Source organism: Callorhinus ursinus, unplaced genomic scaffold, assembly GCF_003265705.2.
Source record: "Callorhinus ursinus isolate GAN/ISIS: 27379988/994484 unplaced genomic scaffold, GSC_fseal_2.0 scaffold37, whole genome shotgun sequence".
NCBI lineage: Eukaryota > Metazoa > Chordata > Mammalia > Carnivora > Otariidae > Callorhinus > Callorhinus ursinus.
In genome coordinates, this window is record NW_027397099.1 from 7,216,540 (window position 1) to 7,244,296 (window position 27,757).

A 27,757-nucleotide genomic window follows, 5' to 3' on the forward strand; every position below is an offset into this window, starting at 1 on the left:
GAAAGAAAGAAAGAAAGAAAGAAAGAAAGAAAGAAAGAAAGAAAGAAAAAGAAGCCCCAGATCACTTTTCACTCTTTGTGCTGTGCAAAATGTTAGCTGCTTTAGGTGGTGCCCCAGGTAGGGCTTTTCTTTCTCCTGCTGAGCGTGCTCTGCCTGAAGGTCTCCTTCTGCTTAGCCAGCAAAACCGTTGAACTCAAAGGTAGAGCTTTGTTTTTTCCCTTTGATGAGAAGACTCACTTCCTGCTCAAAGTCCCATCAAAACCCAAAACTTCCTTGCACAGCTTCCTGTGTAACATCATTAACCATCCCTCCAGCAACCATTATTCAGGAGTGTAATAAGTTAATTGTGCTTTTAACACCCCAAGCCAGGAAAGCACATTGCAAAGTCCTGTGAAATTCTTGAGCGTTAGACATCCCCAGATGGCCTCTGGATGGGTTGTGGAAAATTGGTCCCAGCTCTTTCTCATATCTTTGAGAAAGAGCAATGTAGGCTATTTCTATGCATTGAGAATCATATGAGGATCACCTGTCTGGAAAACCAGGTTTTTCTTATTCCATGGACTGCAATTGCACTGATGCAGAAAGTTGCTGGGAATTTGGTGTTAAAGAACTCCAAATGCTAAGAGGTGCAGGTCCCACATGGCTAAGTTTAGATAAATGCTTTCAAAAATTAAAAACAAAACAAAACAAAAACAATAAAATTAACAAACCTTCCAACAATAGTTTTGCCTGGTTCAAAAGCAATGGTTTTAAAAGCAGTTTGGTTAATTTAAAAAACAAAAAGTGTTGCTTTAATAAATCATAGACTTAAAAAACAAAAACTCAATTTAAAAAATGGTATTTGGGCATAAACTTTGCTTATCATATTCAGTTTTCAATTAGAAGAAAGTGATTACCTATTAAAATAAGATATAACATAAAATAACATCCTTTCTGATTATAAACATACTGCATGCTGATATAGAAAATTTGGAAAACACAGAATTAAGAAGAAAAGAAAAATTACATAATTCCAAAATCTGGAGATGAATATCTACTAGTAAAAAAAAAATTGGGATCCGACTATAAATAATGCATTGGATTCTGCCTTTTTGCTTGACTTTGAGTTCAGCTCAAGATCACCATGTAACAGCATGACTTTTAATGGCTGTCCAGTATTTTTTTTTAATGGATCTTCCATAATTTACCTAACCAATTTCTTGTTGGATATTTCCATTGTTTCCAATTTTTTGCCTTGTACATAACTAGAAATTAACACTGTGGCAGATGTACCCTATGTGTGCCTCTTAGGCTAATATTTGGAAGGGGGATTCATGGGTGGACTAAGGTTTTGGTTGTGAGGATCAGAGACTCAATCCATCACCTTGAGGACAGTAGGATTTATTGTGTGTATCCTTGACCTGGGAGGTGCCTGGAACCAGGGCATGCAGGGATGGACAGTTTCTGGCCCAGAGTCCATCCTCCAGGATTGGTTTGGTGAAGAGCAGGAGGGCTGGACATGGACCCTGAGGCAGGGGTTGGTACTGGGAGGGATTGTGCAGTGGACTGTGACCCTTACAAGCCAAAGGCTCCTGCAGCCAGGGTCAGCTGATCCCTATGAGTTGAGGTTCTCAGTGCCAACAGGAAAGCTGGAGGCTGTAGGTGTCCTGTTTCCTCGGGAAGGTGGAGAACTAGATCCTTGACTCTCCCACATCAGAGCCTGGCTGGAGGGGAGGGACAGAGCCAGAGCCTAAGGTGGGTTGTGGGGTTGGACTTTGTGGCTGCCTCTCTGATCCAGGTTCTTGGTCAAGGCCCAGAACCCTCAGAGCCTGTGGTCGACATCAGAATATCTGGGTGCGCTGCACTGGGGTTGCTGCTGAGCATTTGCTTATGTCGTGCGCCCCCAAGTGGTAATTTTTCCCACGACCAGCTCAATAGAGATGGGATAGCACTTCCTGGTCCAGCCTTCAGCTCCCAGGTCTGGGAAAGTCACCTGCAGATCCACATTTTTGGGGGGGACCAGGAGGGGGGATTCTAGCACTAGTCTCTAACTTGCTGTGTGGCTTTGGTCATGTTGCAACCCTTTCTGGGCCTCACTTCAGTCTTCTATGAAGAGGAATTTCATGTCAGCCTCAGAGATTTGACTTGGGGTAAGGGGAAGGGCTCTGAGCCTCTGCTGCTCCTGCCCACTTTTGCCAGTTGCAGGGCCCAGGATTCACTGGAGCAGTATAGTTAGCAAAATCCAGGGAGCACTGGGTTTGTGCCCTACTGTGGTGTCTACCAGAGGCTGCAGATTCAGAGGCAAGCCTCCTGCCTTCACTCCTCCAACCTCAGGGTAAACAGGAACCAAAGAAAGGAGGTTGCTAGAGTGGCTGGGAGCTCAGAGCCAGACCCTACTAGAGGGTTGGAGGGATAGGAGGTGATGTGAAGCCTAAGAGGCTTCTTGGAGGAAAAGGTAGTGGACAGATCTCATGAGATCCAGGGGTTGGGCAACTCTGAGTTCAGATGGCAAGCCTCTGAATTTGGACATTAGATAGGCAGGAAAACTGAGCTCAAAAATCAGCCTAGGTGGTGGTGGTGGGGTTGACATCCACAGGAATGGCAGAATAAGGAAATCCTGTTTTCCATAAAAACAATGAGAACACTGGAAAAAATTGTCAAAATCAACTTTTTCAGAACTCTGGGAATTAACCAAAGTCTTTCAACAATTCTGTGAGTGTTTATTCACAAGAAGAGGCTAAATCTTGGTAAGAACCATGATCTTTGTGGTCTTTTAACTTACCCTAGTTACTTCAGCCCTGTAGTAGCCTTGAAACCCAATAGCCCCATAATCACAGTGAAAATCAGCAGCCTACCAATGACTGGAAGGGGAAGAGTGGTGTTGGAGCTCCTCCAAAGCCCAGTTCCCAAGTAACTGTCATTATTTGACCTGTCTGTTGGTCCTTAGAAGACCTCGTTTTATTTATTTTTTTAAAGATTTTATTTATTTGACTGAGAGAGAGAACACAAGCAGGGGGAGTGGGGAGAGGGATAAGCAGGCTCCCTGCAGAGCAAGGAGCCAGACTTGGGGCTCTATCACAGGACACTGGGATAATGACCTGAGCCGAAGGCAGACGCATAACGACTGAGCCACCCAGGCACCCCTAGAAGACCTCATTTTAAAGCTTGCTTTTATTTCACCTGACTTGAGATTTGCTTAATGCAAACAGCTTTTTTTCCCTGAAGGCATTTGCTGAAAACAATCAGTGGCAATCCTTTCACATCTCAGCTGCCTGAGGTAGTGATAACAGCTCAGGCAAACAAGAAGCTGACCAAAAATCTTAAGAGTTGGGAATGAGCTGTCCACTCACTTGAAAAACTCTGGCATATTCCTGGGAATCTAAAAGGCCACTCACATGTGTAGGGCTAAGCACATGTCCAGGGAGACACCAGAGGAAACCCCAAGCTCTCAATTCGGGTGGACCTTGAGGCTCTGTGCAATCAGAAAGGGAAGGCTAAGGCTGAGTTGTAAACTGCCTGCCTGAGCTTTGAAGAAGTTTTCCAACATACACACAGAGCCTTTTAGCAAGCGCTGAGAGATTTATTCGTTTTAGGCATTAAAGGGGGAATCTGACCACTCATTGGCTGACTACCACCAAGCAGAGACTTCAGTGGCCACACACAACAAAGAGTACAAATTTTACAGCATTAGTTTAGGAAAGCCACTAAACAAACTGCAGCAGCAACAAAAACCAAAACAACAAACCTTGGGGAGCAAGGGTATGGTTTCCACAGTTGCCATGTTATAGTACTTAAAATATCCAACTTTCTACAAAAACTATGAGATATACAAAGAAACCAGAAAGTATAGCCCATTTGTAGGGGGAAAAAAAGCAACTGATAGAAACTATCCCTAAAGAAACCCAGATGTTGGACTTATTAGCCAAAGAGTTTAACCTAGTTATTTAAAATACATCCAAAGAACTAAAGGAAACCGTGTCTAAAGAACTAAAGAAAAATGTGAGGATTATGTCTCACCAAAGAGAATATCAGTAAAGAGATAGAAATTATTAAAAAAAACCAACAAATGGAAACTCTGGAGTTGAAAATATAATAAATGAAATGAAAAATTCACAAGAGCTCAAGAACAGATGTGAATTAGCTGAAGAAAGATCAGTAAACTTGAGGATAGATCAATTGAGATTATCTTGTCAGAGGAACAGCAACAACAAAAAAAATGAAGAAAATGAATAGAGCCTTAGATAGCTATTGGACATCATCAGACATACTCATATATGCATAATGGGTATCTCAGAGTAAAAAGAGAAAGAGGCAGAAAGAATATCTGAAAAGATAATGGCCCCAAACTTTCAAATTTGATAAAAATATTAATCTACATATCCAATAAGTTCAATGAACTCCAATAAGATAAACTGTTAAGATTTATCCCAGACACATCATAATGAAACTGTTGAAGATCAAAGACAGAGGGAATATTAAAAGCAATAACAGAGAAATTATGTATCACATACCAAGTTTCCTCAATAAGAGTAATAGCTAATTTCTCATCAGAAGCTAGGGAGGCCAGAAGGCAGTGGAATAACATTCATAGTGCTGAAAGAAAAAGGCTATCAGTCAAGAATTCTGTATTTTGGAAAAATAAAGGAAAATTAATGCCCAGATAAACAAAATGGAGAGAATTTCTCACTACCAGACTTTCCCTACAAAAATTACTAAGGAGAGTCATTCAGGTTGAAATGAAAAGACACAGACAGTAACTTGAATCCATATGAAGAAATAAAGATCAGCAGTAAAGGTAACTGTATAAGTAGATATGAAAATTTAAAGAGGTATATTTTTGTGTGTAACTTTCCCCCTCCTATCTGATTTAAAAGACAAGTGTATAAAGCAAAAACTATAAATTTATGTTGATGGTCATACAATGTATGAAAATATAATATGTACAACAATGGATAGTGCAAAGGAGGCGAGAGGGAGTAGAGCTATAAAGCAGCAAAGTTTTGCATAGTATTTAAATTACATTAGTAAAAATTCTAACTGGATTGTTATAAGATTTTAAATATAACCTCATAGGAACCACTAAGGAAATTAAAAAAAAAAGTAAAGACATGACAAGAGAATTAAAATGGTACACTAGAAAATACCTATTTAACATAAAAGAAGGCAGTAATGGAGTAATAGAGGAACAAAAAAGGTATAAGATGTAGAAAAAAATAGGAAAATAGCAGACATATATCTCACCTTATAGTAATTACATTAAATGTAAAAGGATTAAACATGCCAGTCAAAAATCAGAGATTGGTAGGATGGATAAATTGCCATGATCCAATTATATTTTGTCCACAGAAGACACACTTTCTATTAAAAATGCAAATTGGTTGAAAGTAAAAGGATGGAAAAAGATATATTATGCAAGCTAACTGAAAGAGAGCTGGAGTGACTATACTAATATTATATGAAACAGACTGATAAAAATTGTTACCAGATACAAAAGTACATTTTATAATGCCAAAGGATCAATCCTTCAGGATAACAATTATAAACCTATATGCCCCTAACAACAGAGACTCAAAATACATGAAACAAAAACTGACAGAATTGAAAGGAGAAATAGACAATTCAACTATAATAGTTGGAGATTTCAGCATCCCACTTTCAATAATGGATAGACAATAACTAGACAGATAAGTGAGAGAATAAAAGAGTTGAACAACACTACAAACTGGCTATATCTAACAGACAGCTATAAAATACTCCACTACTAACAGCAGAATACACATTCCTCTCAAATGCACACAGAATATTCTCCAGGATAAAACATATGTTAAGGGATAAAACAAGTTGGAAATAAATTTATAAGGATTGAAATTATAAAAATTATGTTCTCCAACCATAAGGGAAAGAAAGTAGAAATCAGTAACAGCAGGAAATTTGAAAAATTCACAAATATGTGAAAATTAAATAATGCGTTCCAAATAACCGATGGATCAAAAAGGAAATCACAAAGGAAGTTAGAGCAAAATTGGAATTAAGACAAACTGACCCCTGAGATCTTTATAAAATATCATCCTTGGAGGACACAGTCCCCAGGAAACCCTGATGGTAGGGGTCAAGGAGCAGGGGCCTTGTTGAAGTGAACTTCAACCCGTACCTCCCCAATTCAAGACCTGAGTCTGACAAGGAGGTTTCCTCTTCTCATTTTGATTGTGAGGTTTTCCAGACAGGACTCCAATGTTGGGTCCACACACCCCAATACAGTGCTAGCTGCTCCCTCCTGTCAACCAGCTCATTAGAAATTGATTTCCTCCCTCACTGCTGATGAATCTCACCCGCCCTGGTCCATTTGCCAAATACAAATGGTGTGTCAGCCCCAGCTTCCAGAGGCCCTGCCTGTTGTGTAGGGTGGAGGTGGGATTGGGAGGCATGTACAGAGGCTGAGTGAAGGCATTGAGCACTGGGAAGAAAGAGGGCTGGACTAGGTGTCCAGTTTATTCTGTGCTGCAGTGCAGACTGAGTGTCTCTGAAACCCTAATTGCAAATGTCCCCTTGTGTCCAGGGTTCCTTTGATGATGATGGTGGTGGTGGTGATGTGTATGTGTCTCATATGAGCTTTCTCAGCTCTAGAAAGAAAAGAATTTCAAGATTTTTCTTTATTTAGGTATAAAAAAAATACAGTACGTCCCATGCACCACTGTGGCCTATATATAGTCATTATCACTAGAGTAATTACTACAATGATAGGAAAAAGGTTACAGGAATTTGTTCATCCAACTAAAACCCTGAATTAAAGTTGTTAACCTAAATAGCAACCCGCTTATTATGCAAAAACCCTTATTCTATATGTTTGTGAGAGCTAGAAATGTGTAAGTATTATTAGTAAACAAAAAAATTACAAAAACTAGATATTAGCTAAAAAAAAAAAAAGTCAGTGTTATCTACAATCTCCTGAAGTGTGAGGGCCCTTGTTCAGAGGGGAACCTCAGTCCATGACCAAGGGTGAGTTGGAGAGTTTCCCTCCTGTCCTGCCCCCTCCTGTTGAGTGATGCCACTTCCCCAGGACATGTTTGCAATGTAATGTTCCATATTTGGCTGAAAGTGGGAGATGCACAGATAACCAGAGGGCGTGGACAGGGCAGGGGGGCCTTGCTTTTTGCAGGGTGTGGTGGCCCTGCAGGGGTTTCCTGAGATGTGGCAACAACGAGGTGCCTAAAGGCAAACGGCACAGTTCTGTAGTGCAGTCATGTTTGGGTTTGGACTTTGGCCAGAGTTGTTGAGGGTCAGATTTTGAGGGCCTTCAAGTCAAGAGATAAGGAGTAGATGGAAAGAGAGAAAGAGAGAGCATGAAGGAGTGACTAGGCAAGGCATATAGGGGAGAGGTCTTCTGTTCTGGGAACATCTCCACTTCCCAGGCAAAACTGGAGGGGTTGTCGATGAGTCTCAAAATGGGGTCACAGCTACTCCAGGCTCTCTCCAAAAGGTGTGGGTGTGGAGGTTGCCCTCACCACATGATCTGTCATACTTGGTCTCCACTGTCCCTCCAGGATGGATTCACAGTTGCTTCAAAATTCAACAAGCCATTTTCCTGACTTTGGTTGAATTTTCAGTGCTTAGTACAGCAGTTATGGGCGTGGCAGGCCAGCAAGGTCATTTCAGGACCCACCTTCTATAGCTGTCAAGGGGCCCCCTCCTCCTTCTTGACAGGCCTGGGGAGAGGCTGGGAGTGGTAGGGGACTTGGGAGAGTGGAGGAAGTTGAAGCAGGGTAGGCTGATGGACAGTTCCAGTCTCCTGTGGGACTGGGCTGCAGAGAGTTTTGCCCCACAGGCCATGCCATCCAGCCCTTTGCCTCCAGGCAGACAGGCACCAGGACCTCCCCGACCTCACCAATCTCACCAGGGGGTTCAGGGATTTCAAGGGAATATCTCCCCCCTGGAGAAATTGAACATAAGCTGCTTTGAGGAGCCACAGAAAGGCTTTGAGTTGGACCCGTGGTCCCAGGCGACGGGGTTATGGGTGTCCGAGCCCAGACAGAACCCCAGCCTGGATCTTCCAGCATTTGGGGGGGTAGCTGTCACTGAAATATGTTCCTGGACCTTTCAGGGACCTGGAGTTTGCTACCCAAGGTGGTGAAGTCTCTCGGACCCACGAGGAAGGGCTGCTGGGCTGGGGTGTCAGTGCTATAGTTTGCGGTGCTTGGTGTCTGACTGGCCCGAGCTGCAGTTGTTTGGGTCCCCAGACGAGAGGCCCAAGGCCCCCTAGTACACCAACTCCTCTTGGGGGTCTGAGCGGTACAGCTCGGCCAGCATCTTGAACCTGGGCCCCCAGTCGTTGAGGAAGTCGTAATCGATGTCCGAGTCGGATGAGTCGGTGCCCAGGGAGCTGAGGGACTCGGCGATGGACTCGGCGCCCTCGTAGCCGTAGATGTGAAGCGTGTCGTAGGGCGGGCCGCCGCCGTCGTGGTCCGCCTCGTCCTTCTTCACCTCGATCATGGCGGCCATCTCCCCGGGCCCGCCCTGCGCTGCGGGCGCGTGCCGGGGCGGCTTCTGCAGCTGCGCGTAGACGGACGGCCGCGCGTCCAGCGCGGGTCGCGGGGGCTTGGCGCCGCCGTGCCGCACGGAGTTGAGCACCGACACGTCGTAGCTGGTGGTGTCCATCTCGCCGCCACCCTCCTCGTCGTAGGTGACCAGCTGCTCATGGATCTCGGGCACGCTCTTGCCGTGGGCGCGGGCCTGCTTCCGGAGCCGCCGCCGCAGGAAGATGAGGAGGGTGATCACTGCAGCGGGTCAGAGCCAGTCAGACCCGGCCCCCGCGACTCACCTGCGTCCTCCCCTCCTCCCGGGAAATGGCCGAGCCAGCCCAGCCTCTCAGCCGACGCAGAGGTTGGTTCAGGCCAGACGCTTAGTGGGTACCCGCGCCCCCTCCTCCACCTTCCATGGGTCAGAGCCAACCCCCCTCCCCCCACCTCCATGGGACAGACCCATGATGACTTCTCTGCTTTGTTTATATTTGGTAAGGTAGTTCGGAGGTTAAGTGCAATTCTTTGTGTGGTGGTGATGTCATTATCATTGTTATCACTATTATTAAAAGGGGGTCTGAGTCTGAACTCTCCGCCAGAGAAGCGCCAGGATGGTGGCACACCCAGAGGGGGCACTGGCAGGAAAAGCCTGGAGCAGATAATGCGGGTGCCCCCACAGTATCCCCGGGGCCTTTCATTTTGGTGCACAGGGCGATCTCTAGCCTTCCTCTAAGAGGACCGGCCCCTGCCCCATTTCAGGGCTGGTGAAGTCCAGGAGAATTTATTCCCTTGGGAGAAGCCCTCAACCACAGCAGAGGGGAGCTGGTGGAGAAACACCTGCTGTGAGTGCCCCACTGCTTCCCCATCCCAGATGGCAGGAAGCTCCCGGGACCCACACCATTAACTTGTATTGACAACTCTCCCTTCATCAGCTGCTTCCCTTCCCTGTTTCACTCCCCACTCTTCCTTCTAGGGCTTCCTGGGAGCATTTCTAAAATAAATCACTTGTACCCCAATCCTTGTCCCAGGGTCTGCTTCCTGGGTAACCCCAAACAAAGCAAGGCCTAAAATGCTCCTAAAATTTCTGAGGCCCAAATAAGGAAAAAAAAAAGAAATCAAGGCTGTAGGAATCCTAAAAAAGGAAAGAAAGCCTCTGGAGGGGTGAGCAAAGCTAGAATTTTTAAATTTTCCATTTTTTTTCCCCAGAAGAGGTATTTTTTTCAAAATTGGGTTCATGTAAATAAATTCCTAGAACGGTGCCTGGAATGTAGTAAGTGCTCAAAATGTATAAATTGAACGAATGAATGTAATATATGTAAAGTATTTTAAAGTGTGGGAAGGGCCTTGAACTCTCCCTTTCCCCACTTCTACCCCCACTCTTAGGATGCAGGCATCCAGGGAGGTAGAGCTTCTATCCCTGTGTCCTACTATGGAACCCTGAGGCCCAGGGTGGGTATGGGCCGGAGGCAGGGTTGCCCCTTGGATCCCTGGTCTCTTCCTCCTCCTCTGAAGCCCCCCAGTGTCCCCTCCCCACCCTCCTGGGCACTGACCTGTGATGGTGAGGATGCAGAGGAAGATGGCTACCAGCACCTGGATGCTGACGCCTGCCTGGCCTGCCATCTCCTCACAGTAGGTGAACTCTCCATGCTCGTTGCACTTGCAAATGGTCACGACCAGCGTGCTGGTGCCTGTGAGGCTCGGCCTCCCATTGTCTGAGATGAGCACAGGCAGGTGGTGGACCTTGGCACGCTCCCGGTCAAACTGTCCATACTTGACTGTGATGTTGGCTGTGTTATCTGGAAACACCAGGGCTGCAGAGTCAGGCTCTGCTATCCAGAGTGCCTGTCTACTCATCCACACTGACAGTGTGGCCTGCCTCCTCCAGGGAGGCCTCCATGACTGTGCCAGCCCACATGCAGCCTGGGCTGCTTCTCCGCCCTTTGCATCCCCTGCCTCAGTGTGGGTCTGTTCCTCCAGAGAGGGGATATTTTGGGCAGCTGCTTTGACCTAGCCTCTAAGAATGGCTTGGCCCAAATGTAAAATCCTCACTTTCTGTTTCTTTGAGCAACCCATATGTCTGACCCCCACCTCCTCTTCCCTAACCCCGCTCCAATAACAGGTGGTTGTCTTTTGGCTCAATTAATGCGTTATCCCAAGCTTTGACAATGGGGAAAAAGAAAGTGTTTAAAAGTCTTTTAGCACTGGGCTAATTTCGAAAGCTGTTTCTGCTATTCCTGAAAATCCACTAGAAAGTGAAAACAAAGCACTTGTTCCCTGGGGCACCGAGGTAGTGATGACATGGGTAACTGAGGATTTCCTGGGCAGGCTGGATGGAACCGGGAATGTGCTCTGGCCCAAATATTGGCTCTCCTTCCCAGCTCCAATCAGTGGTTCCACATACAGAAGAATTCCCTGGAGAGCTTTTTAAGCATGCTGATTTTCAGAACCCTGCTCTCCCTTCCCCTCCATATCCCTCCCCTCAGCCCCCTTTCCCCCTCTCACATTTCAGATTCAGTGGCTCTGGGCAGGCAGAGGCCCGATAGTTTGCCTTTTGCAGGCTCCTGGGAAGTTATAATGCCAGCGGTCAGAGGATTTAGGGATTCCCTGCTCCAGGATTTATCTAGCCCTGCTGAATCAGCTCACTCGGGAAGCTGGTCAAAAGCAAAGGAGGCCATCATTTATATTTCAAATGAAAGCTAATTACATTTTGTTATTGAGTAACTATGTCTATTATAATCGAAAATAATAGCTATACGGCCACTGATACTTTATGAGAGAAATGAGAGTTTTCTCACGATACTCATTTACTATCATAATAGGACATTCATGTTGTAAGTGAATCTGGCACCAATAGGCTTGCCTCCTGGTTGTACATAGGGTGCCTCTGGGGTGGCACTTAAGCTTCTATCCCAATGCAGACCCTCTCTGAAGTAGGATTGAGGTGAACATGGGGGGATGGGGTGACAGGTATTTTTGCCACATCGTTTACTGCTAAAGACAGCTGAGCATTTGAATGGTCTGTCATTGACTGCCAACACATCACGGCCGCCTTTCCCGTCCCACAGGAGGCTCCTTAAGGATGGGTCTGTGGCTGATCCCCTGGGTCTGCCTCATACTCTCAGGGGCCCTGACCTTCCTCACAGGTGATGGTGGCTGTTCGATACAGGGATCCTCATTGGCAAAACCTCAGTTTTGCCAATCAGAGATAGGCAGGAATTCCACCTCGTGGTGGGTGAAGGATGGCTCTGTTGAGACCCAAGAGGGATTTTTCTCTGTTTTCTCAGGAAGCTGCTGAAGCCATGGAAGCCTGTCTACTTTTGGCTAGAGTTCAACCAACTCAGCATCATCATTCTTGTAAGCACATGCTCATCAGAAGCTCTGAAGGGTCATTACTGACATCCCAGCCTCTGGGCTTTGAGGAGTGGACCAGATGCTGTCCTGGGGCCACCTGGTGGTAAGTAGTCATCGTAGCTGAATTAAGACAACGTTCACTGTATTCTTGGCATTTGGGATTTCACATTTCCAATTTAGACTCTCTGGTAGTGACCCCAAAGTTCATAGAGAATTTGCAGTTGTGCTGAGCATAGAGATCCGGTGTGGAAAGGAATCCCTTCGCTCGTTAGTGAACCGAGCAAGTGTCTGCACCCTATATCTATCTATATTCCTTGCTGACCTGAGCATCTTCTGGGGAGTGTGGACTTGGCAGTTTAGCCAGGGCAGCTCTGACCATGGCACAGACCAGTAAGGAGTTGTACAAAATATCCCATAACTTGAAGACCTCAGACAGGACCTGCCCCTGCCAGAAGCCAGGATGACTACTTTGTTGCATACCGTGATTATCTGTGAGGGTGAAGTTGCTGTCCTCAGTGCTCAGGGAGAATTTGAACTTCACATCTTGTGGCGTTATGTCCTTGTCTATTGCCGAGATTTGCACGACCAGCTGGAGTATGGAAGATGGGGGACAGTCAGCGGTGGTGTTGGGGTGGCTGGGGGAGTAGTGGTGGTGACTTTGGGTTCAGACCTGACCATGACTGCATTTCACCTGCACCACTAACCTAAATGGTCTCCACAGAGCCACTCTTTGGACCACCCTCCTCACATAGCCCCTCTGGGCCTCAGTTTCTCGTGGGGATATCAGTGCCTTTCCTCAAGGCTGTCATGCAGGTTACATTAAGCTCAGTGAAACGCTGGCTGGCTGTGGGTGGGAGGTGCTGCCTCTCAGCCTGTCCTCAGTGGGTGTGCCCCCCCTCCCCCCGAACCTGAGCCAGACTCACCTTGCCCTGGGCAGCATTCTCACACACTCTGGGCTCATAGGGCTGGGCGAACTCTGGAGGGTTGTCATTCTCATCCATAATTTCGATGTGGACTTGCACAATGGATTCTTTGCCTGTGGGGTACCCTGCAGGGGGGAAAGTGCTCATGATGCCAGCCCCAGAGATAGAAGGTATGTGGATGGGGAATCCTGGAGGGGTGCCCTTTTTGCAGGAAGAGGGGATAGGGACCTCTGGAAGAGAGACCAGGGATGGCATTCTGGATGAAAGGAGTGGAAGAGGAGAGAGGGGGGCATTAAGCTTCATGCACAGGGATGTTTACTAAACAGTTACTTGTAAGAATCAAAAAGTTAGATAATGCAAGCCATTAAAGAAGGTTTTAATTAAATTAACAATCAAATTGATCCAATAGTTTAATTAAGTAATTACTTTAAATAAAAGTAATGTATTTAAATCAATAAAATTAATTAATCACAAAATAATTAAAAGGTAAACAACCTAAATGAGATGGGGTTAACAAATTAAACCACTTTAAAAGAATGGAATGTGTGGCCATTTACAATGCCCATGGAAATTACATTTAAAAATTGTAATAGAAAAAGGTATTTTAGTACCATGAGAAAATGGTTCTGGAATAAGGTTAATTAAAAATGCAGGATATGATATTTATATAAATATGATGATCTCAGTTATATAAAAATATGTATAGAAAAATAAAAGACTGCAGAAAGTACACTAAAGTACTAACAGTAATTATCTCCATGTGGTGGGATTATGAGGGGATGATTTTCTTCTCTTTTTCTGTATTTTCTCTCATATCTTAAAATGAACAACAAACTATTACTTTTAAAGTTTAAAAATTGTGTGAATGAGATTAGATGGGGAAGAAAGGGCAAAGACTGATCTGGAAAACACACGGGAGCCCATCGCAGTTGGGGCTTGACTGCCATGCGGGGAGATGATAAGTCTCAGAAGTGCAGTAGGAGGCAGGGGCCCTCTAGGGTAGCGCCAGTAGGGCCTTGGTCAAGTCACCCGCCCCTCTCGACCCTGGTGGTCTCCTGGGTAAGGCAGGCATATTAATCTGTCTCCTGGAGGGCAGCTGTGATTTTTCTCATGTTAAATTTTAAAAGGATGCAAAACTCCAATACTTGCCTTTCCCTCTGGCAAAAGTTACACTAAGCTGGATAACCTAATAATCTTGAAGTTGGAGGGTACTTCAGATTTTGAATTCAACCCACTGACCAGCATATGAATCATCTCCCTCCCTTCCCAGAGAACAGTCTTTTCTAAACATCCATGATAATAAGAATCATGTGTTACTTGTTTGATGTACACTCCTTGGCCCCATTTCTGGATCACTGGACCAGAACCTCCAGAGAAGGCTCTGTGTTTAAGAGGTGTCTTAGGTGATTCTCATCACAGGGACGTCTAGCAGGCTGTTTTATGACTATGCTGCTTCTTAAACTGGAATGTGCATGAGATTCCGATTCAGTCTGGGGGGGTGGCCCAAGATTCTACTCTCCCATCAAGGTCTCAGGTGATGTGGATGCTGCTGGTCCATGAACAACTTGGGGATGGAGACTCTATAGTTATTCCAGCCAAGTGGTGCTTCAGTAGGAGCTTGTAATACCTCTAGAGATCGAGATGACAGATTGTGCCTATTTTGAAGGAATGAGGGAGAGGAGAAAAGCCCAGGTCCCCTGGCATATGGGGCCACTCACCACTAGAATCCAGTTCTTTGGCCTCCACTGTCAGGTTATACCAGGGGTAGATTTCTCTGTCCAATTCTTTCTCATTGTAAATGTTCCCTTGCTTGGTTATTCGGAAGAACTGGCCCTTGTCACTGGTCTTGCGGATGGAATATCTGCCAGGGGAGAGAAATTCATGGTTTTCCATTGTTCTTTGCTGAGCACAAACTTCTCAGCGTGACTGATGAGGCCCTTCAGGATCTATCCCTTGCAGCCCCTCCATCCTCCTCTCACTGCTCATTGTGTTCTACCACCTAGCTGGACTCAGAATGGTGGGATAATCCCTTCTATTTTAGCAATGCTACCTGGGCTGAGCTGAGGGTGGTGCCTTAAGACTCCCTCGGTAGCACTTTGAAAGCTGAGGCAGGAGTTGCTATAATCCAGTACACCAGAGCGGGGGTTGGTTTTTGTGATTAATGAAAAGATAGCACTGGGTGTTATATGCAACTAATGAAGCATTGAACACTACATCAAAAACTAATGATGTATTGTATGTTGGCTAATTGAACATAATAAAAAAAAAGAAAAGAGAAGATAGCTGGACTGGAGCCAGGAAGAAATAAAAAAGGAGCTGGAATAGATAGGAAATCATTGAAAATAAATTAAGTTTATGAAGTAAAAATTTGAAAAGTTCTTCCAGAAATCAAGAAAAAGGTGTGAAGAAATGAGAGATGAGTGTACATGAGATAAATAACACGTAATATATAACATATATATTTGCTAATGATGAAAATTCCAGAACCAATAGAACAGAAGAAATAACAAAAGATACACTAAAAGAAAACTTCCTGATCTTAAGAAAGGCTCAAGTCTACAGATTAAAAGAAGTCATTAATATCAGGCATAATTTTCCAAAAGAGATCAATGTTTACCTATATCGTGATGACACTTTTGAATTTCAAGACTATGTGAGGGAACTGAACAGAGTCCAGAGAGAAAAATATGTTCTTGTGAAGAAAATCATATTCACCTGAGATGTCCCCACAAAATTAAACGCTAGAAACATTGATAATATTTTTGAAGTGAAGTTTCTATACTCTGAGGATTATAGGAGCACATCTGGTGTTATTAACATAAGAAGGCAAAGGAACTAAGGTATTTGTAAACATACCAGAACTCAGGAAGTATGTCACCCATAGAGGTGGGTCCTGGAAATTTTTTATGAAAACTTAACTTCATCCAACTAAGAAATATAAAGAATCATAAAGAAAAAGCCTTCTTTGGGAGCAATTAAAATGAAATGATTTATTTCTTTATCATACTTAGGAAAGCATTTGTGTGTGTGTGTGTGTGTGTGTGTGTGTGTGTGTGTGTATGTATGTGTGTGATATTTTAAAGTAGAAAATGTCCAGGAAAACATTTTTAATTTTACAGGTAGAAGTAAGTCTCATTGGTAGAAGTAAAAATGAATGTATTCCATTCAAACATCCAGGAGAAAAAAAATGAAAACAAAATAGATTCTATAGCAAATATGGGAGAAAAGAAAAAAACCAGAAAGTTTGAGAAATGAGAAATGTGTAACAAGATAAAAAAAAGTAAGATCAAGCATATCATTTATGATACAAATGTAAATAGGGTAAACCCAAAGCATCTCAGTTTAGATTAAAAAGCAAAACCAACTACCTTCCATTTTCGAGAGACAGCTTAATGCCAAGTAAAAAGCAGAAGCTAGAAAAGTTGAAAGTACAGGCTGGAAAACTTCTATCAGGCAAAGACAAATAATAAGAAAACAGGACCGGCTAACGACATCAGGCAGTGTGGAGCTAAAGGTAAAATATTTAGCAGAACAAATTGGGTAACTTCATAGGGATAAAAGTTACAATTCATAATGAAGGTAAAATAGTTATGAACCCTTGTGAATAGAAAAATTAAAACATATATAGCAAAATCTTAGGTATTCTTGAAAAAATGAATGCAAACACAGTTGTATCCCAGAACAAGTTAAAGCAAAAACAAAAAATACCCTACTACTGGTAAATGGAAAGAAAAATATCAAATCAATCTTTTAAATAAATTCTTGAATCAATAAAGAAATAAAAATTATCATTACAGTCTATTTATAACAGAACGGCCATGAAAACTGTAGTAGTCTCAGAGCTTGTGCAATGTGGCCCAATTCTCCATTTTTGGGGACATGTTTTTTGACCTTAATAAGAAGAGCTAATATCATAGAAATACTAATTCTCCCTGAATTGGTATAACGCAATTCTCATTAGAATTCTAATTTTTTTTAAACAGATAAAAGAATTTTATAGTTCGTATGAAAGAGTGTTTGAGAATGCATAAAAGCTGTAGAAAGTAAAAAAACAGTGAGGGAGGGACTTGGCTTATACCTACTGAGTTTTAGTATAAAGCTGCTGCAATAAAACAGAATGGCTTTGCCGCAGAACAGTGGACAGAATAGAGGATTCAGAAATAGATTTGGGCATATTATACAACAAAGGTGGGAAAATGAGGACTTATTTAATAAATGGTGTGAGCACAATTGGCTACCCCTCTGGAATAAAATGAGATTGGATTAAAATAAACTGTTACATGGCTCTAGAATGCATGTATGGGTTAGATCTATATTTTTGGTCCCAGAGGGTAGGGGCGAGGAGTCTAGTGGAGATAGAACAGGTGGTGATGAAATGGGTGTGGTGTGATCCCAAACATTTTGAAAGCAATCAAAACCCCCAAACAGACGGACAGACAGACAACAAATCTACCATGAATGTACACAGATGTTTGTGTAGTCATGAAGAAAAGGTGTGACAGGACCACCTCAAACCATGAACATGAGTGGGGTTTACTGAGGTTTTCTTTTTAGATCTTTGTGTTGTTTCACTGTGAAATGAACACTTTTTCCTTTTGTGGTTTTGGGAAGGCAAATTTAGTAAAACATATTTAGTGGAGGGGTTTCTCGTGTGTCCTCAGTTGGTTACCCTCTTCGCCATCCGATCTCCCTAGATGGACCTGTGGGAGCCACTGTAAGGTAGAGCAGCCCTGGACAGTTCTCATGGCCAGGACCATGCTGGGTGGGGTGCCTGGGCAAGACAGGATCCCACCTGGCCACTCAGGTCAGTGGAAGAGCTTGGGCTTCTAGTCCTGCCTCTGCCATGTCCCATGTATGTGCCAGGAGAAGCCATTTTCCCCATTTGAGTCCTGGTGTCAGTCCAGCAAGTGTTAAGAACCTCAGTGCCAGGATCATCATGGTCATCACCACCCTTACGCCCTCTACCCCCTTACCCAATGCTCCGCCGAGCTGCGTCAGGGTCTGTGGCCAGCACTGAGCCAATCAGAGGTTTCTTCTGGTTCTCCCGCAGCTGGAAGTGGTAGAAGGACTGCTTGAAGTTGGGGGGCTCGTCCACATCTGTGACGTTGATGATGACACGGGCAGTTTTTCGGATGGAGACGCTGCTCAGGTAGTGGAGGTTGATGGTAGGGTCTGTGGCCTCTATGGTGAAGATATATTGCTGAATGTATTCATAGTCCAGGGGCTGTGGAAGGGACAAGTATGGTGAGTACCTGCTCTGAGCCAAGCACATGACATGTGATCTTCACAGCAACCCCACAAGTTTTACAGATGGGAGGGGGGCTGTGGCCCGGAGAAGCAATGTTTCCAGGGTCATCAAGAGGAGGGAAGGGGGGAGCGGCTGGGGCTGGCTGGCTGTCTTCGGCTGCCCCCCCCCCCCCCCCGCATCTCAGCAGCCTCAGGGCTGCCTCCCAACCCTAGCTCTGTGACTGGCCCTGTTCTAAGTATTGAGGACACACAGTGGGTGAGCCACTGTCCTGCTCTCTATGGGATCACAGCTAGTAGTTCTAGCCACAGCTCCTTAAGAATGTGCCTTTTCCTTATGTCTTTGCTCAAGATGCTTCTCCTGCCTTTGCCCACTTAGCACACTCCTACTCACCCCTCAAGAAGACAGATCCAAAGGTAATCACATCTTCTCAGAACCTGTCCTGCCCCCCTGACACAGGCAGTTGCTCCCTGCATGGGTAGCTGCAACACTTATGTGTGGCTACCCTGTTGGTCTGTGCGTGTCTTCCCCATTCGCTGGGAGCTTGGTGCTGTGGAGGTTGTACAAGTCCCCTGGGTGTCTCCAGTCCCCAGTGCAGGGCTGGAGCAGGGACAGCCTCAGGAGAGTGCTCCTGGGGGAGTGGCCCTGCTCAGGCAGAGGGGTTCTAGAATGTCCCCTTTGAGATGGGTCATCCCTGGCCCAGGTGGCCCCAGTCCTCAGCATGGCCATTCTAGAGGCATTTTATGTCTCTTCCCTCCTCTTCCAGATTTAGTTGGTCTGACTGCTTTGTCTGCAGTAGCCACTGCCAGTGGCCACCCCACCCCCACAGCACTCACTGCTTCCTTCCCTGCCGTGGCTCTCTGCTGCAAGTGCCTGTAACACTACTGGGGCTTTCCGTGACGCGGGTGCCCAGGGCAGGGTCAGAAAGTGCAAGAGTGGAAGCCCCCTGGAGCCCTTAGCCAACCCCGCAGCTCCCTCCTGCTCAGCTCCTGCAACTCTGAGCCCTATTCCACACCGTTCCTCAGATGTCCGCAGTGGGACTATGCCCCCCTTGCCCGCAGTGATAACCTGATAGTTAGGGAGACTGTTCTTCCTTTTATGTGGCACTGGTCCTGGGGCATCGCTACCCAAGAAAATGATTTACACCCAAATCCTTGCCTTAAGGTCTGCCTCTGGGGTAACCCAGCCTAAGGCACTGACCCTTCTCTCCTGGCTCCCCTTTCCCAGCTCTGGGGTCACAAACTCAAAGAGTGCAAGACCAGCTCTGAGCTGACCCAGAATGGACACCTTTGATGGCCTCTGACCTTGCGGTAGCCCCTGGATGAGTCCTGGGAATGCGGGGAGCCCCAAACCCCACATCTGAGGTCATTGCTGCATGCCTACAAACCTTCATGGGCTTGATGATGCCCTCGTTGTGGTTGGGGTCTGTCTCGATGGTGAAGGTGTCCCTGTATTCACCCTGCACGATGCTGTACTTGGTCATCCGGTTCTGGGGCTCGTCTGGGTCCTCAACGAACAGAGAGCCCAAGGAGCTGCCCACACGGATGTCTTCAGGCACGGCAAATGTGTACTTGGCTGATGCAAATAGGGTGCCCCCAAGGGCATTGGGTTAATGAGATAGACCCTTGTATTATCCTAATACATTTTTCTACAGGAAATGGGCACAATAAAATAATAATAGTAATACAACCTCCGGAATTTGGGGTCCCAGGGCAAAGACGTTCTGCTCTATCTGTCCTTCTATCCGTCCAGCCATTTAACAAATAGTGATTGAGACCTACTGTATGCTAGGTACTCTGCTAGGGGACCTATCATTTGACAAGAGAGACAAGTCTTACCTTTAGTGAGCTTCTGTCATGTACTACAGTGAGGCCACTTCAGGCTATCCTTTGGATGGCTGAGCCTCTGAATTACACCTCAGCACTGGAGGGTATAAATGATGGACCGTCTGACTTTCCTCCCCAGCCCTAACCAGGGCATGGGAAGAGCTCTTGTCAGACACTTTTTGTGGAGAGAGAATCAGTCTGTGGGTGGGCTCGGGGCCCAGCCTCAGCTCTGGATATGGAACTTTGCCATACCCCTGTTCACCAGCTCACAGGGATTTTCTAGCTAGGGCCTGGATTTTTCTGAGCCCGTAGAAACTGGGTGAAACTGTTCCTCTCTGGTAGTGGGATTCAGGACAGAGTAGTGGTACACAGCAGGGAGTGTGATTTCCCTGTGGCCTGTGAGGGCGCTGTGGCAGGTGGCATTTGGACAGCCTTGGGAATGTGTGCAGGGATGGGGAGCAGAGCCTCTGCCTGCACCAAAATGACTTTACTGGGCCATGGACCCACCCTGGGTCAAGGGACAGATAGAGGGACTCTGGGCTTCTCCATAAGATCCCCCAGGTCACTGAATCTGGGTTCTCCCAACCCCCGTCCTCCCCAGGGCCCTGGGGGAAGAGCTCACACTGGGTGAAGATGGGAAAATTGTCATTGATGTCCTGCAGAGTGATCAGCACCGTAGCTGTGCCTGACTCCCCACGGAGGCCCTGGGCATCTCGTGCTTCCACCACGATTTCATACTTGGCTTGCACCTCTCGGTCCAAGGTTTTGGTTGTCGTGAAAATGAGTCCTGCAAAAAGTGTGCCAGCAGCAGGCATGTTACTTGGAGGGCTTTTAGAACATACTGGTGCCTGGGCCCTAACCAGAGAGCACTCCCTGACTTAAAAGCTCCCCAGGTGATTCCACTGTGCAGCCAGGGCTGAGAACTGCTGGCCACCGTGCCCCCCCCCCGCCGCCACTTCACACTCTGCTCTGCTGGACCAAAGCTGCCCAAACAGTTTGGTCCAGTATTGGTCCTAGCTGCGTGGAGCATGGTGTTGAGAAAGAGTGTGAGGCCACGGCTAGGCTTCGCGTGGAAAGCTATGATGGATTAGTGATGGCCTGCCTTGGCACGTCATTGGTTGGGGTGGTCTCTGTGCTTTGTTGTACTTGCCATCCTTCCGAAAGACAGTGTGCCCCAGGCCTGACCACCTGGACTTCTGTCTTGCTCCCCAAACTCGGTCCTTATGGTTTTTAAAGTTACACTGAGTGGATACTTATTATGGGCCATGTATTCTCTATATTTTATTTCATTTAAGCTTCACAGCTGCCATGCAAAATGGATACACGTTTTCCCATCTTCAGGATGAGGGAACTAAGGCTCGCAGAGGTTAGTTGACTTGCCTAAAGTCTTTGGAGGGAATGAGTAGCAGGAGTGGGTTTGGAAACTGGATCAGTCCTACTCTACACCCAGAGCTGCTAACCAGCATTCTCTTCTGCTTCTTGTGTCACAGCTTGGGTCCTGGTTTATTTCCTGGACTGGAGTCTGTGTTTTGGCAGCTGTCTGCTTCCTTCCTCCCTCACCAGCCACCTTGTCCTAATGGGTAGAAGCAACTGTTTCCATAGGATAGTGTGGTTGGGTGATAGGTGACACCTGTCAGACTAGACTTCGCTCAGCTCCCGCACATGGAATATTCACCCCTACCCCGCTCCAAGCCAGTGCCTGCCCCGGAGCATTAGTAACACAGACCGGAACCATCAATAGCAAAATATTCTTCTCCCTTCAGGATTTGGTACATGACAGAGGCGTGGTCTGCCACAGTGGGGTCATCTGCATCAACTGCGGTCACACGGATGACGGAGGTCCCTGAGGAAAGAGAATCCGGGGGTTACTGCCTTGGGACTGCTGGCCCCTTGCCCAATTCCAGATGAGGACAGGTGGGGCCCAGGCTATTCCCTAGCCCAACTCCCCCAGGTCCTGGGGGGGAGAAAAGGCTGCGTCGTGTTCTGAGGAGCCTGCATGGGGGCAAAGTGCTGGCACATACCCACGGCCGACATCTCTGGCACAGAGGCGTTGAACAGCCGGTGCGTGAACACAGGCCAGTTGTCATTCACATCATGAACTTTGATGGTGAAGCTGGACGGAGACTCTAGGTTCTTGTTGGTATTCTTGTCTACCACAAGGGCAGTAAGGTGGTACTCAGGGATCTTCTCCCTGTCTAGCCTCTCAAAGGCATACACGTCGCCTGTGTCCTCCCTGACCCGGAAGACCTTGCCCACAGAGTCTCCTTTGAGCACATACTTGGCGTTCTTGCGGTTCACGCTTGATTTGATCTAGGAAAGAAGAAGCGCTGTGAGCTGAGGATGGGCAGAGGTGGCTGTGTGCGTGTGTCATTGTGCACACACACATGTGAGCGTACAAGTGTATGTAGGTACATGGTGTGTACGTGCACACCTGCATGTTTGTGCGCGTGTGTGGACACGTGTGTGGTGCTGGCCAGGGATCCTAAGTGTGGCAGCTGCATCTTTCACAAGCGTCTCTGACTGGTCATTAGCATGCGTTGTTCTCAGCCAGGTCCCTGCGAACACCACATTTGTGGGACTTGCCCAGCACGCTGCCCTCGTAGGCCTAGAACAGCGCTTGGAATGTCGCAGGTGCTTACAAGAAGATTTTTGAGTGAAAGAGTATACTTGGTGCCAATGGAAGGCAAGGGATATTTTGCCCCTTACTAGTCACTTAAGCTCCTAAGCTCTCTGAGTTGCAACCTCATCTATAAAGTGGAGATAATATCGCTTCTGATGTTGGGCTGCTCTAATGGGCAGAACAACGGCACTTTTGAAAGTCAGTTCCAGGAAACACTGGTGTCTCTTGTTGTTCCACACGAAAATTCGGTCCCATTGAGCTGGGAGATGGCTTGCACCAGCTAGCCGACTTACAGTTTTAGGAACGTTTGTGAACTGCTTGTTAAGCACAGCCATTATTAAAAATTCATTTATATCAACTTATCAATTAAATGAATCCTATTAAAAACAAAGGTAGCCTACTCAAAATTCATTGCTTCCTTGTGATTGTACTACATTTTACTATGTTCTTGAGGTTATGTATATGTGTTGAATGATGGAAATACCACATGGTGTGGTGTTAATATGTATCTTTAAACAACTCTGCCTTCAGTGCCATCAAGTTGGGAGCTTGAAACAGACATGGTAAAAGTATTTCCACATGGAAATGAGCAAATGCTATGAATCAGGACTTTTTCTTCTGGAGAACCAGTTGTCAAACATTTATCAGCACACTACTGGTTCCGGTCAATTTAGTTTTGGAATGGTAGATAAAATGTTCTCTTCTTGGAGATTTACAATGCATAGCCCTATAGCAAGAAACTCTAATGAGCTTTAACTCAGGATTTCCCATTGTAATAAGAATACTTTTTCTTTGTAACACATACTATTAGTGCCCTAAGGAACAAGATTTATTCATTTTTTAAAATCAATTTTAAAAATATTTTATTTATTTATTTATTTGAGAGAGAGTGAGAGAGACAGAGCACGAGATAGGGGAGGGTCAGAGGGAGAAGCAGACTGCCTGCTGAGCACGGAGCCCGCCGCAGGGCTTGATCCCAGGACCCTGAAACCATGACCTGAGCTAAAGGCAGATGCTTAACTGACTGAGCCACCCAGGTGCCCCAGGAACAAGATTTAGAAAAAGATTTGAAAGCTAATGTACGTAAAGCAACTTATACAGGCTTTCAGTAAATACCTGTTATTATTCATGGTAGATCCACGTGTTAAAAGATATTAGGTTAGAAGTGCTAAACATTTCATTTATAGAATCTTAGAAACAGAGACCCTTAGGAATATAAGAGAATCCTATTTCATGCATGTAAAGTGGTACTCCCATAGGTGGTTAGAATGTTCAAAAAATATAGTTCAATTCAATTAAAAGTATATAAATCAGATGCCTGTAAGGTGCCAAGCAACACACTGGAAGCACAGAGGTAAGCCAGACCCTATTCCTACTCTCAGGGCTGAGACTCTGAGGAAGGGCAATATGTAAGGATCCAGGGAGCAAGAGCCTGAGTGAAGGTGTCTGATGAGGAGAACCGAGAAAGAGTGGGTCTCAAGACAGGAGGGGGAGCATCAAGAAGCGTGTGGTCAAATCCCGTGAGTCTGGAAGACATCCCTAGGGTTGAGCAGCAGTGCAGACCCTGGAGCCCTTGGTGAGAGCAGCACTGGGGTGAGGGGTGGTGGGGTGGGAAGCCAGATGACAGAGCTTGGAGAAGACTCTGCAAGGTGAGGAAGTGGGGACCGGAAGTGAGGACCCTCCCCCTCGGGTGGAGCAGGGCCTCGGTGTGCTGGGGCCAGGCGGGTTCATGAGGGGGTCCCAAGACCCGGGGGCCAGGATATATGACGAACAGTGGGTCAGGAGGCAAGAAGCAAATGCCCCAGCTCTGCAACCTGTGGCTTGGGGGCAACAGTGGGGGTTCAAGGAGAAGGGACAGTCTGGGACTCTGTGTGAGTTGCTTAGGGTTGATTGGTAGTTCCAAACTTGGTTCTGGGGGGCAGTGTGTGTTAGGACCCACATGGGTAGGGATAGTGATGGCGACTGACTGAGCTTTGACCTATTTTATTGGAATTCCGCCCAAGATTCCATTTGAGTGTAAGCTCCTTCCCTCGTGCTCACTTCGGCAGCACATATACTAAAAAGCTCCTTCCCTCCAACATTTAATTTTTTAGGATAGTTTTAGATTTATAGAAAAATTGAGAAGATAGTACAAAGTTGTCATGCATCCTGCTCCCAATTTCCATGATTATCAACATTTTATGTTGATATTATGTTAGTATGGTACCTTTGTTATCATTAGTGGGCCAGTACTGATACATTTGTAGTAACTGGGGTCCATTGTTCATACAGATGCCCTCAGTTTTTGCTTCATGTCTTCTCTCTGCTCTAGGAGCCCATCTAGGACACCCCATTACATCTAGTCATGACTTTTCTTTGGGCTCCTCATGACTATGACATTTTCTCAGACTTTCAGTATTTTTGATGACTGACAGTTTTGAGGAGTACTGATCAGGTATTTTGTAGGATGCTTCTCTACTGGAATTTATCTGATATTTTTCTCGTAATCAGACTGAGATTATGGGTTTCTGGGAGCCCCCCCCTTTTAAAATTACCACTATATTTGGATATAACATCTTAATGCCAAAAGCCATGCTGACCCATATTTGTGGATTCAGAAGGCTGCTCAAAGCTCACTTCCATTGTCCAACCAGTCTGTAAACAAAGGCTCCAGACAGTGGCCTTGATAAATAGAGATTTCCTTCCCTCAGATCACGTCTTTAGGAGCCAGGAGGCGATCCTTGGAGCCTCATCCTTGCCTCTCCCAAGCACCTTGTTCTTTCCCAGGGTGGGGACTGCATGTGGCTTCTATGTCCCCTGGCCCCATGCCAGGTGCCAAGTGAATGCTCTTAGCAGATGATGGCGGGCCTGATGCTCTTCCTGCTGCTTGAAGACCCTTGGGAGAGGAAAGCCCTCTGAAGGTTTCCGTGTCAGGGCTGTGCATGATGGAGGTGGCTTCCGCTTTCTGCTGGCTCTTCCTTACTCACCCCGCAGATTTTCCTTTGGGCTGGCCATTCTCATCAGTGGCTGATTCATGGCACAGTTATCCCATTGGGAAAGATGTAGGTGGGTTGACGACATTTTCCTCTATGACACAGAGTTCACATTTGTGTTGGAAGTCGGGAACCCTGTGCTTTCCTAGGTCTAGGTTCTCCTCAGGCTCTATCCGGGTCTCACCGTGTGACCCTGGTCAAGCAACTTTCTCTCTGAGTGGCCATCCTGAGGCATTGAAATTTCCCAACCATTCTAGGGAGCCCGAGGAGCCCATGGGCACAGTCAGCTAGCTGGTTGTGGGCGGGCTGCGAGCGGACATTCCCCGGCCGGCCCCACCCCCAGCTGCTATGGCGTCAGCTTCCCTCTACTGTCCCTATCACCGCCTTTCCCTTCAGCATCATGACTACTTCTACCAGCTCTATCCGCTCTACCACCATTACCTTCACAGCCATCGGCCCCACCCTGACAGCCAGGACAGAATGTGTCATCAGTGGTCCCACCACCACCATCACTGTGCCTGCCCACTGCTGCCGCCACACCTGCTCCAGGGCCTGAGCCTTACCTTGCCCACATAATGGGGCAGCGAGGTGTTTTTCTCTTCATCGATGTGCATCTGGTTCCAAATCCAGTCTCTCTTCTGGCGCCGGTGGGTGGGCAGCAGGCTGGGGGGGTCTGGTCGGGCAGGGCTGGTGTCTGCCGCAGTTGCCACCAGCAGGCCCAGACAGGTGCCCGCTGAGGCGAGCAGCAGCATGAGCACCTGCATCTTCTGAGAGGCACCGATCTGGGGAGAGAGAGGAGACCCCACCAAGGCGTAGCTGTCACTACTCTGGCTCGTGAGCAGACTCCCTGCTGACGCCGGAAGTTCCCTCATGTGTTCACTCTGTTGTTCTTTCCTCTCTGCTGATGCCAGCAGAACCAGATGCCGTTCCTGCCCCCAAATCGCTCCCGGTCTGGGAGAGGGAGGCAGACACAGAAACACCTCCTCTTCAAGTGTCACATGTGCTGGTGTGGAAGTGAGCACAGGCGACCGTGGAACCTCCAGGAGGGCTGGAGGGAAGGTTTCCTGGAGGAGAGGGTGATGCTGATGCTGACGGTAGCTCCCAAAGCCCAGTGCCATGGGCACCCCTGTAACCCTCCTTTTACACACGAGAGGTTAAGTCCACACTGGAGCGGGTGGTGGGGCTGGGAATAGAGCCTTGGTGTCTGAGGACACCAAGTAGACTGATGGGGTGAGTGGTGGGAGAGCACAGTGATAGCCAAGTACTTATTACAAGCCTGACACTGTTCCCAGCACTTTACGTGTGTCATCTCATTTAATTTTCCTAGTTACTCTCAAAGTGGATGTAATTATAACCCTCACGTGACCAATAAGCCGAAGAACAGACCAATAAGGCCTAAACAGAGGAGTTTAGTTAGCATTCCCCAGGTCGCCTAGACAGTGAGCCCCGAAGCCAGACTTGAACCAAGTCTGCCTGGCCTCGAAGTTCTTGTTTTCCCCCCTGCCCTCTCTTGTCCTAGCAGCTGCTGTGGGGTGGGGCTTCAAGACTCCTCTGAACAAACATGCCCCCCGCCGGCACGAGAGCCCCTGTGGCCGTGTGGCTTTGATGCTGTCTTCAGAAAGCTCTTAGGAAACCCCAGTGTCTTAGCCCAGAGGGTCAGACCCTCACCAGGCCCAGAGCTCACAGCTGGTGATCAGTTTAGAAACTATTGCAAGAGCAGGAGTGGGGGAAGGTGGGGGATTGAGGGGCTGGGCTCACAGGACTGGCTTCATGAAGTTGTGGGGCCCAGTGCAAAATGGAAGCGTGGGACCCTTTGTTCAAGTGTTAAGAATTTCAAGATGGAGACATTAGAATGTGAAAGCAGGCATCAAGCGCAGGGCCCAGTGTGCTTGCAGACCCTAAAAGGCAGCCCTTGGGACAGGGAATTGGCTTGGACCAGAATCGTGGGTCACCCAGAAATCAGAGCCTGGCTTCATCCTGAATCTAGGGGGAAGGGAGATTTTTCCCCACTGCCCTGTGGTGGGTGAAGGCTGTGACTTTGGCTACCACTGTGCTCTCCCACCACTCACCCCATTAGTCTACTCATGCTGGGCCCCTGTGTCACCGTTCTGTGGCTCCTGGGTAAGTTCAGGGGCAGAGGGCAGGTTGGTGGGAGTGGGAACCAGGGCTCCTGCTTGGAAGGACCACTCACTGGATGCTGGATGGGAGGCCGCCACCCAGGTTGTCCCCCAACTTGGCCCAAGGGAAAGCCTGGATTCTGAACATTACAGGATGTTTGTAAACTCTAGTAACATTTCCTCTGAGACACTGGCGCCATGCTGTCCTCAG

At 46.8% G+C, this 27,757-nt stretch overlaps 1 protein-coding gene across 2 annotated transcripts in view; it reads right to left on the bottom strand.

Moving 5' to 3' along the window:
* CDH5 (cadherin 5) overlaps nt 1-27,757 on the bottom strand; it is a 41,378-nt gene that overhangs the window by 3,416 nt on the left and 10,205 nt on the right. The window contains exons 2-12 of one of the 2 annotated variants that reach the window (XM_025888755.2): nt 25,993-26,211; nt 21,859-22,147; nt 21,564-21,680; nt 20,460-20,624; nt 19,399-19,586; nt 17,740-17,990; nt 14,485-14,627; nt 12,767-12,891; nt 12,324-12,432; nt 10,043-10,288; nt 6,615-8,750 (exon numbers count right to left, since the gene is read on the bottom strand). In XM_025888755.2, coding sequence (XP_025744540.1) covers nt 8,233-8,750; nt 10,043-10,288; nt 12,324-12,432; nt 12,767-12,891; nt 14,485-14,627; nt 17,740-17,990; nt 19,399-19,586; nt 20,460-20,624; nt 21,564-21,680; nt 21,859-22,147; nt 25,993-26,211 — 2,370 coding nt within the window. In that variant the 3' untranslated portion in view covers nt 6,615-8,232. Of the gene's footprint in view, nt 1-6,614; nt 8,751-10,042; nt 10,289-12,323; nt 12,433-12,766; nt 12,892-14,484; nt 14,628-17,739; nt 17,991-19,398; nt 19,587-20,459; nt 20,625-21,563; nt 21,681-21,858; nt 22,148-25,992; nt 26,212-27,757 lie in introns of those variants that run through there. The other variant, XM_073880179.1, reaches the window with a different exon arrangement.